The following is a 12,054-nucleotide window of genomic DNA, read 5'->3' as shown; positions in this document are numbered from 1 at the left end:
GCATCTCTTTCTGTCACCATTTTATCTCCTCCATCCCTTAGCCCAACCCCTGAGTCCAGACTCTAATTCTATACATTACCAATCCTTAGAAACACAGATCAAATAGTCCCTGCTACACTTGCCCAGAGATCCAGGCTACACAGGCTAGGAATATACATATGTACATAAATACATATACACATATACATATACACATATACATATACACACATACACATACATATACACATTTACACATATACACATACTATACATATATACACACATATACACATACATATATACATAAATACATATACACACATATATACATGTACTCATATACATATATACATATACACATATACACATACATATACACATTTATACATATACACATACATATACATATATATACACATATATACACACATATACATATACACATATACACAAATACATATATATGCATATACATATAATTTTTATTCATTAATCTGACAAAGAAGATACTGATGTGGGCCAAACAGCTGAAGCCCTGGCCTTCTTAGGACTGTGTTCTAATGTTGGGAAGGGGATGCAGAAAGTCAAAAGATAAGCAAACCAACAAAGAAGCAAAATAACTATGATCCATGGTGACCGTGGTGACTCACATCCTGCCCAATAAGAACAAAGCAGGAAACAACACAGGACACACTGTGGCTATGACTTTAGGTTGCTCTCCCAGCTATGCCGTCTTCTGGTTGCCCCTACCACCCAGAAGGCTGTCTTCTGTCCTCTCTACGGGATGAGCCGTCTCCATCAGACCACTGAGAGCGACAGGTGCTCTAGCCTTTGTCCTAGGGTGACCCTTCTCGCCTCTCTGGATGACCTCAGCTACTGAGGTCCACAGCTTCCACAGCCACGTCCACCCACATGACTCATGCACGGTTATTTCTAGCTCCAAACTGTCTGCTCAGCTGGAGATCAGTGGATGCAGTTCATCACTCCACACCTTCCCTTTGGATGACCCAGTGCTGAGGGGAGAGAAGCCACCCAGCCAAGGGACCAGCCAGGGCCCTTTGTATAATCACACCATCAAGGAACACATGGATGTGGTTTGAATCTGAGACGCCCTCACCCACCTATGGCTCGAAGGCTTGCTCACTTCCTGGCTTGTGGTGCCATTTTGAAAGTTATGGAATCTTTGAGAGTTGGGCTTGGCTGGAGGAAGTAAACCACCAGTTGCGGGGCTTTTAAAGGTTGGCCCCTCCGCACTTCCTGCTACCTTTCTCTGCTTCCCGGGTGTCACTGTTGAGGGACCAGTCAGTCTTACAGTAAAGGTTCCTGACATAGGGCACAGCCTGCTCTCCATGTTAGACTGAACACCATTGGAAACGAGGAACCAAAATAGAGCTTTCCTCCCTCACATTTTTAATAAAGAAAAAAATAAAAACATTCAAAGCTACAGCAAACCCTTTGCTGCAGAAGCTGCTATTGCCTTTTTGCATGGAATGTCTTGTCTGTCTGTCTGTGCCTTTCTTTGTTTCTTTGTTTGTTTGTTTGTTTGTTTGTTTCTTTCTTTCTTTCTTTTCTTCCCTTCCTTCTTTATTTCTTCTTTTCTTCTTTCCCTCCTCCCCTCCCTCTCTTCCTTTCTTCCTTTCTCTCTCGTGATACTGGGAATTGAACCTTGCGGATGTTACATTTCTAGCCCCAGGTCTTTTCTTTCTCTATCTTGTATTTTTAAGACAAGGTTTCACTAAGTTATCTAGGTTGGCCTTGATCTTGCCCTGAGGCCAAGCAGTGAACCTACAGTCCTCCTGTCTCCTCAGCCTCCTGCAGAGCTGGGGAGACATACATGTGAGCGTGCTATGCGTGCGTGCACGTGCGCGTGCGTGTGCGCGTGTCTCAGACAGAGGACAGCGTGCAGGAGTCAGTTTTTCTACCACGTGGGTTATGGGGACAGAGCTCAATCTGTCAAGCTTGGTGGCAGGCACCTTTACCCACTGAGCTATCTCATTGGCCCAGAGTTGTCTAATTCTTATCCCTAATGTGATGGCTTGTATATGCTTGAGTTAGGGAGTGCCACTATTAGGAAGTGTGACTTTGTTGGAGTAGGTGTGGCCTTGTTGGAGTAGGTGTGGCCTTGTTGGAGTAGGTGTGTCACTGTGGGCAAGGCTTAAGACCTTCATCCTAGCTGCCTGGAAGCCAGTCTTCTACTAATGCCCTTCAGATGAAGCTATAGAACTCTCAGCTCCTCCTGCACCATGCCTGCCTGGATGCTGCCATGCTCCCACCTTGATGATAATGGACTGAACCTCTGAACCTGTAAGCCAGCCCCAATGAAATGCTGTCCTTTATAAGAGTTGCCTTGGTCATGGTGTCTGTTCACAGCAGTCAAACCGTAACTAAGACACCTATCTTCCAAGAGATGTAAACACCACAGCAATTTTATAAATGAAGAAACAGTAACAAGTGGGAAGGGAAAAAAAGAAATCTGAAATAGATCAAAGAAAAGTTTACCATGAGTTCAGTAGAAATCACAGATGTCAACGAGGGCACTTGCCAACAGAACTTTCTAGAAGGGAAGAGAGGTGGCAGTTTTCATGTTGGGTCTAGAAGACCAGTCATAGAGTGACAGTCAAGCAAGCAGGAAGAGCCAAACAGGAACCAGGGGTGGGGCTAACCTTCTAAGGCTCACCCCATGCCTCCTGGCTATTCACTAGACCCATTTCATCTTTCCTGGGAACACTGCTATTTCTGAGCCTCTCTTGCTACTGGATCTACCCAAGGGCTTCGGTCTGAGCCAACAGTGAACACACGGAGGACATGAAGCACCAGTAGGCACATGGCAACCCGCCATATGAACCTTTATGCTTTTTCTCTTCCCTCAGCTAGATGAAGGGACCCCTGACTCTAGTGTGCAGAAGGGCAGGGATGGTCTCTCTCTGCAGACAGAAAGAAGCCGTTGGGATCATCTTTATCTCTTTTTGTGTTTGGTTGGTTTTCTGTTTTTGTCTTATGTTTTGCACACATGTTTTATGCTTCTGTTTTATGATTTGTGTCCATGTGCATAGGCTGGAAATCAACTTCAGGAGGCATCCCCACCCACCATCCACCTCCTTTGAGACAAGGTCTCTCACTAACCTGGAGCTCACAAATTAGTCTAGACTTCTTGGTCTGGGATCCCAGGGGTCCTCCCTTTTCTGCCCCTCACCACCCCCCAATGCTAGGATCACCTGGACATGTTGCAACTGTACATGCCTTCTTCACATGTGGCAACTGTATATGGATTCTGCAAGTCCAACTTGGGTATTCACACTACGTCGTCAGCCTTTCTCTCCACCCCACCCCAGAGCATTTCCTGGTTTGAGGCTTACTTGGCAAAGAGCCCCCCACCCCCCATCATACATGGGGCTCTCTCTGTCTGGCCGGGTTATGTGCAGAGTTATTCTTTATCTGGTTTGGATTTTTAACAACCACCGAGTTATCTCCTGGGCAGTAAGACAAAATATTTCTGAGGTGATGACAGATGTCACACACATGAATCCAGCATCTTGGAGACATGAGGGAGCAGTGACCAGAAAGAAGCGATGATCCTCAGCCGGGCAGGGGCCTCCACTGGTCACGTGACTGTTTATAGCTGGGCATCAGCAATCGTATGCAAAAGGATGCTAATCTAAAGGCACTGACAGCAACGGGCATTTATAGCGCCTTCCTCCACAAAAGTCCTACACGGCACACAATTAAAGGCAGCCACTGACAAAAACTCCTTTCAGCTGAGATTCATAAAAGGAAAGTAATTCAGCCTTTCTAAACACTAAAGGAATGCAAAAAACCACTGGATGGTGTGTGTGTGTGTGTGTGTGTGTGTGTGTGTTGGGGGGGTATAAAATCTTCATGGCTCAGCTCTCCCGCAATTCTTGCGTGTTATATTTAGGACACTCAAAACTGATCTGAAGAAAGGAAAACAATCTCGAAAAGACACAAGCCCCCAAGTTACAAGAGTGGTTAAAAAAAAAAAAAAAAAAAAAAGGCGAGCTAAAATCTCATCCAAGCACCAAGTGAACCGTCTTCAGGAGAGGCTTCGAGAGACTGCGGGCCTATTTGCCTGTCTGTCGGATCTGACAGTGTGGTGTGATTGGATTTGAAAGCCCGAGAAACGAAGGAGATTTGGAGTTGGACGTCAATAACCTGTGGGTGAGCTTCTGTTGGTTACTCGATTTAAATGCTGTGAACGAGGCCCCTGGGATTTCACTGCTTCCTGGTCCCAGGACATCCTCACAGCCCTGAGAAGTCTCCTCGGATTCTGAAACCCAGAGAGGGGATGGATGGTGTGTGCCAAATGAGAAGTTTTAAAAACCCTTCCCAAGGGAACATATTGTTCACACAGCACCCCATACTTTGTTCCCACTTACAAACATGTCCTGATGACCTAAATGCAAAGGAACCACGGGTCATTTTTCGTGGGTGCCCACATGGGCGGAAAATATCAAGTCAGCATCCAAGATGGTACCCCAGCTGCTCTTCGCTGACCCCACTGCACTGCAATGGGGATTTGGACACACGGAATCAACCAGCTGAGGGTAAGAAGAGCCACTGGCCCTGCCTGTAGGAAATCCCGGAGCAGTGAATCCAGCCACGGTAAAGCTGTAAAGAATCCAGCTATGGTTTCTCAATCTCCACGCTCCTGCCCAGAGCCTTTGTGGCTCTGCAGTGACCCGGCATCTTGTGTTCCTATTTGTGGCCCTCTCTCCTTCCTCCATTGCTCCCCACTGGTCTTCCAGCATCAGGGCCTTTGTACCTGCCGGACAACCCCCTGGGCTACGACCCCCTGCCTTTCTGATGATGACTGTCTCTTCTTCAGTCAATCTAAGCTCAATGCTACTTTTTATAAAAAAGACACCCCCCCACCTCCAGTGGTCTAGGTCCTAGTTCCTGGAGATGCCGACTAATCACTACCTTGGATGTCAAAGGGGGACTTTACAGATGTGCAGGTAGTTCCAGATCATTTGGGTGCGCCCTAAATGTAACTGTCCCATCACATGGGAAGCCAAAGCAGGTCTATCCAAAGCAGTTGATAAAACCATGGAAACAAGGCACCCTGTTTCTACTGGCCTTGAGATGGAGGAAGAAGCCAGAAACTGTAATGGAAAAGGCAATAAACTGGATCTCCTCTTCCAAACCACGCCTCCACCTCAGGCCACGCCCCCACCTCAGACCACGCCTCCATCTCAGACCACATCTCCATCTCAGACCACAACTCGACCCCCCAGACCACGCCTCCACCAGGCCACGCCCCTGTCATGTCACATCTCCACTCCAGACCACGCCTCCACGTCAGTCTAGTGAGTCTCAAGCCTTCATAACTGTAAGGGACCCAGCCAGGGTGTGCTGTCTGATGCCACAGAGTAACTTGATAGGAACGGAACGCAGCAGCCTCCAGGAATCTACACCTGAGAGGCCTTGCTCCCTGTGTGGATGCATGAGGTCCAGACAGACCTCTCCCAGAAAGCCGCTGCTGCTCCAAGCTGTTCCCAGCAGACAGCTCATTCGCAGAGATCCGAAGCGTTTTGTCAGAGTTAGGACAAACACCTGCTTCGGCCCGCTCATCCCACAGATGCAGAAACTGAGGCTCGGGAAACCCCACAGCTGGGCTGAAGGATAGAGGCTACTGTCAATCAAACCCTTCAATTCTGGCCCTTCAATGCCACTTGGAGTTTTCAACATGAGAAGCAGTGCAGGCTGCTGACTGCTTTGCGGTAATTCCATAATGACCCAATCGTAAAATAATTTAGCCATCCAGCTTTGAATTGTCTGCGGCTATAGTGACCAGATAACTAACTAGTTATTGTTCATTTCCTGAGAGCCAAGCTTACGGCTTTACAAGGAGACCAAGCTGTTAGCTCTGATGATAATTACTAAGTAATTGGCTAGAACCCACCATTGTCCGATTTCTCTAGAATATGCCAGATAATTATCTGGTCTTATAACTCCCTGTAAAAATAAAACCAAAGTCCCAGAATTGTTCTGATCAGTTGGCTAGCTTCCAACAACCGACTTCTAACAGTCAATCATGTGAATGCAGATGATTAATCAAATTACTCAGATATCTGGTTGCACGCAGAATGTTCGGATGGGTACTCTCAAGGACCAACAAGTAGACAGAGCTAAATGGGGCACACACAGCACTCTTTCCCATGATAAATATGTTAACACCACAACAACCCAGGAATAAATGCTACTTCTTCAGGGCTCATCCGGCTTCCTCACACAAAATACCAAATACTTCAGAGACCAATTATATGTCCCAAAGCTGCCAGAGATGATGATGATATTATTATTATTATTATTTATTGTGGTGTCAGGAAAAGGCTGGGTGCTTTGTGAGATCTGTGGGTTGTTATAGCACCTGGGGAGGGGGCTCAGAGTTCTGTCACAGAACAGAAGGCTGCAGGGCAGCTGGGCTTGAGGGATGAGCGGTACATTTTCATAATGGCCGCTCATTTTCCGAGGCTGCTATCGGGGTCTCTACAATGTGCAATGAGCCTCTCTTTGGGAAGAGGGAGGGGAGGAGGGAGGAATGGGTCCCCGAGATCCATGGGTCACCAGACTTGTATATCGCAAGTGAGGGGCTCTTTATTTCTGGGAGAGGAGAAACACAGTGCATGGAGCAGAGGTCACAGAAGAGGGATGTAAAAAGGACCACTGATGGTCCTCTCCCTGCAGAGTCTGCCATTCAGAGTGCAACTTCTCCCATCATTTGAGTCCAGCTGACCATAGGAGATGCTCTGGCCAATGGATGCCAGCCAGAGCAAGACCAGAGGGGACATGGAAAATACCTCTGCATTTAGCCTTTGACCCCTTGCTATACTTGGGAGCCAGAGGCCACCATGGGAGTGACTGAGCTGGAGGCTGTATGCACTGTAACTGAGATACCCCAGCTGACAGTCCCCACCAGCAGATAGATAAATAAAGGCATCTCCAACTGACCGGCTCCTCTGCCTTGCCAGCTGACCACAGCCACACTGTGGATTCCAGCCCCAGAACGGGGCTCAATCCAGGCTAACTCCAGGACAGAGAGAAGCCACTGAGCTACAGAGTTAGTTCTTTACTCTGTATCGAATACTTATAACCTTGCTCACAACGGCCTGGTCCCCCGAATCGATGACTTAAGAGCTACTTCTGTCTTAGGGAGATATGAGAGTCTTCACACTAGTTCAAGGAGAGCCACAGGCCTCTGTCACTAACCCCAACCTTCAGAAGCACCCAGGGAACAGACTGAAAACATACTGCCTTTGCTGAGCCTGCAGCCCCTGCTCAGACAACTTCCAACATGGAGAACTAAGTCACGCAAGACTTTCCGGCTCGAGCTGTGTCCTGGAACCAGAAGGCTCCCCTTGGCATCCCAGGCCACACCCAGAATCCCGCAGCTATAGCCAGTTCCAACTAATATAATAAGGGAAGATTTAGAAACACGCCAAAGATGGTTTCACAGATGCTCAACCACAACTGATGGCACTTTGCTTTTCCGAAGCTTGTTTCATCTCACCGGGGAAGGTCACCACTCTAGGCCGTCTTCTTGTAGGTGTGTGTATATATGTAAGTTTGTGTGTGCATGTATGCATACACATGTGTACATGGAGGTCAGAGGGCAACCTTGGCTTTCCTTTCTCAGGTATTGTTCACCTTGTTCTTGTGAGAGACTGGCTCTGTCATGGGACTTGGGGCTCTCTGAGTAGGCTAAGCTGGCTCACCAGTCAGCTCCAGGAATCCACCTGTCTTTTGCTGTTCCTGTACCTAGCTAATTTTTTTTCTGTATACGTCCTGGAATCAGACTCAGATACTGATGAACCCATATACCCAGCTTTTGGGGGGGTGCATATATATGTGTTCACATGTCATGTATAGGAGTTTACATGTGTGTGAAGGAGAATATTTTACATCAGATGTCATCTGCCATTTGTGTAAAGTTGGTCTCTATTAGCTACCCTCCCCCACCCCACCCCCAAACCCCTGCATCCCACAAATGCAGGATACTCAGAACAGTGGCGATAACAGCTCCAACACAAACACTCTATAAACCATCAAGAGCCAAGATCACAGTCACCAGCATCTCAGATCAAACTGTGGGGCAGATCCGGCCCATTACTTGGGTTTGTAAATAAAGTTTTATTGCAACACTGTCATGCAAAAACACCCATATATCATTTATGGCTGCTTTTGTCCGACGGTAGCAGAACTAACTTGCTGAGACGGAACCTGTGTGGCCCGTGAGGCTGATTCACAACTCACACTGGGCGCGTTACCCAAGCTAGGTCTAAAACAATCCACTCATTTTACAAAGTGAGACACAAGTGTCAGAGAGGTACCTGTGCAGGGTAGGATCATGCCAGTACTCTTCCCAGACACCCCTAAAATCCTAAAGGCATTTCTGGGGGCTTAAGGTATTGTGAGGGAGGCATGGGTGGAGGACCTGAAGATACTATTAACGCGCATGAAGCCCGGAGATGTCCCCATCGGAGCCCGAGGGACTGACCTCGTAATGATGGCCAAGTGGGGTGGACTCATGCAGGCTCCCATGAAGAGGACCACATTCTCGTGCCTCGTCTGCCTGTAGGCCATCACTTCACGCTTGAAGGCCTTGAGCTGGTCCTCATTGTCCCTCTCTATGTCAATCAACCGGATGGCCACCTCGCCGTGCCAGCGTCCGTGGTAGACCTGCCCGAAGCGGCCCTTCCCGATGAGCTCGCCGATCTCTAGCTGTTCAAACGGGATGTCCCACTCCTGAAGGAAGATGCTGGTCTGGCTGGCCTTGCGTGGGAAGCTCCGGGCTGAGAGTAGGGACAGGTTCATCTCTTCAAATTCATCCTCGGACTCCTCTGCTTCGTTGTGACTCTCTTCATTCTACGGCCAGAAGGGAGGAGGCTCAGAGTCATGGCCACCCCAGCTCTGCCCTCCCCAGGGATCTCTTGGGCACCATGTGTGCTGTAGAGATCTGGATACATCTCCAGACACAGACACAGCTGATACCCCGGGTATCTTTGAATTAGAATCGAATCACAGTGAAGGTCTTAAAGGAGCATCACACGGTCCCACTCTCTTGTGCTAAGAGAGGAGAAAAGCAAGGGGACCAACCATTCTGGATTGGCTAGACTTCGTAGTCCTCACACTGAAAGTGATGCCTGTTAGCATTTTGTCTAAGCTCCATCCCGAAGATACCTGGCAACTGTAAAAGGGGCTGCTTGCCTCCTCGGCTCTCTCTTGCTCTTGCCTTCCTGCTCCCTCTCTGTCCCCTCGCCCCTTCCCCCTCTTTCTCCCCATTCCCTTCCCCACTCTCTCTCTATGTGCTCATGGACAGCCTTTTCTCTCTCTTTCTCTCTGTCTCTGTTTCTCTGTCTCTGTCTCTCTGTCTCTCTCCCTCTGTCTCTCTCTGTCTCTCTCTCTCTGTCTCTCTCTCTCTGTCTCTATCTCTGTCACTACTACTCTCTTAACTCTCCTCCCCATGCCCTGAATAAACTCTATTCTATACTATACCGTCATGTGGCTGGCCTCTCAGGAGGAAGGGATGCCTCAGCATGGGCAGAGGAGGCACCTCCTAACCCCCCAAAACTCACTACACATCCATCAAAACATATCCCTCCTCTCTTTATCTTTTCGTAAACACATCAACACCTGTCAGTCCTGAGCGAACTAGGCTGTTGGCCACCCTGGGAGGTCCTCACTCTGGATCACAGGCATGCAGAGAGACACAGAATTCAGATCCAGGTATCTGGATCCCTGTTCAGAAATCCAATGTCCTTCCTATTCTCCAAGACGGGATTTGACTTGCCTACCATATGTGAATCCACAACAAAGATGGGTATACTGTGTGTCTCTTCGTATGACATGGGACAACTATCAACATGGGCTCTGTCTGTCAGCTTTTTCCAGGGGAACTTGGAAGTGACTCAAAGATTGGCGGAGGTCACAGTTCCAAGCTCTGTGGCTCTTTTAAGGACCAGGTGGCTGGGAGACACCAGAGCAGACGGTTTGCTCAGACAGAATATGATGAATATTCCAAGATAGGAAGCCGGCCTCTGGGCTGTGTGACCCTGGGAAAATTGGCCCACCTCACTGGGCTTTCTTCACCTCACTATAAAGTGGAAGATGAATTTTTCCTTAAGGAGTTTTGAATGAGATGATGAATTTCACAGCTCCCAGCACCGGCCTGGCTGCCCACGTCAAACATCCTCTCAGGTTGCTGGAGTAAGATTAGGCCCCATCAGGCCCCATCCAGATCTCCCAAGTCAGCACCCGCAGGTCTGCAGTGAGACCTGGATTTTAACCATATGACTCTTGGGGTTGTGAGTGATCAAGGAAGGATACATAGGGTTAGTTGTATCTAAATGTGGGGGTGTCTTGCCTACTGGACTCTTTTATAACATGTTGGGGGGAGGGAGCAGGTCCCAAACCCAATGGGAAGTCCTAGAGGCCCTGGTAAGATGACCTCAGAAAGCGACCTCTTCACCAGACCCCAAGTCTATGGGCTGGCTATCCAGGACAATCATGCCAGGACACTTCAGCTTCCAGAATCCATCAGTTCTAAGGGACCACTACTATCTAGGAATGGGATCTGGGACTTTTTTTCCAGAGTCCTGCTTCTAGCCCTTTTAGTTCAGGGAACACAGTAGGACCAAGATGACAGGCCCAATGGCCAGTCCCCAGGACATATCTTTACTCCCTCAACAGTCTCCACAGATGGATGGAAGTCCAGAACTTCTTCCCTGTGCTGCCAAGCCGGCGTACTTAAGGCTCCCACCTGCTCCTGTCTGTTATTTCGAAGGCAGCGGGGCGCATCCCTCTTAAGGCTCCCCAGCCCTGAGCTAATTTTTTTTTTTTTACCTAAAAATGCAAATCCCAGGCCAATTTCCCTCCAACTGGCTCTGCCAGGATGCACACAGTAGAACGGGCCATTAGGCATAGCGCCTGGAGGGGTCCAGCTTCTTAATTGTCCTAGAGTGAGGACATCTATCAAACAGCCACGGTGTGCCAACCCCCCACCCCCACCCCCAGCCCTCCACGTCACCAGTGATATCAGGCAGCTCTGTCAACCTCTATCGAGAGCCACTTCCCAGTCTTCAATTCTCACCTCGGAGGTTGGCTCCACTTCAATTTGAAGTAATGGATTTCCTTCCAAGCTGGAAATAAGAGAAAAACAAAATAACAACAACAACAACAACAACCCCACTCATGATCCTTAGAACCCTGGATAGAGGAGAGCCATCCTCAGGAATCCAAAATGGTAGATCACGGCCACAGAACCTTTGTTCTCCCAAATCATTTCAGAGCCCGGGTCTGCAATCTGCAGCAGAGTACAGAGACAGCTCACAAGACTGTTATTTAAAAACAAATTCTCCTGGTTTGCTCAGGGCTGGCTTATATTGTTTCAGCGTTAACTAGTATAGTAGCCTTCTTTGAATCGGGCAAGAATGTCACAGGTGAGCAAATCCTCTGAGGTCTAAATGTATACTGGAAAGGAAAAAAAAAATCACGTTTCTAAACCTCAGGTTCAGAGTCTCCTAGGAGGGTCCTTTTACAAAAGGGTTTCATTTTATTTTTAATTACGTGTCTACATGTGCTGCACGCATCAAAGTCAAGGAGTAGCCGGTCCGCTGAGTTACTCGGGGTTAAAAGTCACCTATGATGGTTAGTTTTTCGCTTTTGTTTTTTGTTTTGTTTTAATTTGACACAAGCTAGAGTTATTTGGGAAGAGGATCCTCACCTGAGAAATGACTCCTTCAGATTGGTCTGCTAGCCAGTCTGTGGGGCTTTATTTATTTATTTATTTATTTTTGATTAATGGTTGACATGGGAGGGCCCAGCCCACTGTGGGTGGCGCCATCCCCTGGGCTGGTGGTCCTGAGTTGTGTAATAAAGAAAACAGTCCAGGCCATGGGGAATGAAGCAATAAGCAGCACCCCTCCTTGGCCACTGCATCAGCTCCTGCCTCCAGGCGTCTGCCCTGACTTCCTTCAGTGACAGAGAGTGACCTGGGAGTTGTAAGCTGTAAGTTCTCGTTCTCTCTCTCTCTCTCTCTCTCTCTCTCTCTCTCTC

At 48.2% G+C, this 12,054-nt stretch overlaps 1 protein-coding gene across 1 annotated transcript in view; it reads right to left on the bottom strand.

The window, feature by feature from the left end:
• The window catches only part of Ksr2 (kinase suppressor of ras 2), a 352,941-nt gene that overhangs the window by 48,810 nt on the left and 292,077 nt on the right, over positions 1-12,054 (bottom strand). Inside the window, exons 14-15 of the mRNA XM_028765415.1 lie at positions 11,090-11,138; positions 8,498-8,865 (exon numbers count right to left, since the gene is read on the bottom strand). Coding sequence (XP_028621248.1) covers positions 8,498-8,865; positions 11,090-11,138 — 417 coding nt within the window. The remainder of the gene's footprint in view (positions 1-8,497; positions 8,866-11,089; positions 11,139-12,054) is intronic.

Source organism: Grammomys surdaster, unplaced genomic scaffold (assembly GCF_004785775.1).
Source record: "Grammomys surdaster isolate TR1022 unplaced genomic scaffold, NIH_TR_1.0 164, whole genome shotgun sequence".
NCBI classification, from domain to species: Eukaryota; Metazoa; Chordata; class Mammalia; order Rodentia; family Muridae; genus Grammomys; species Grammomys surdaster.
This window is presented reverse-complemented; position numbering and strand designations above follow the sequence as displayed.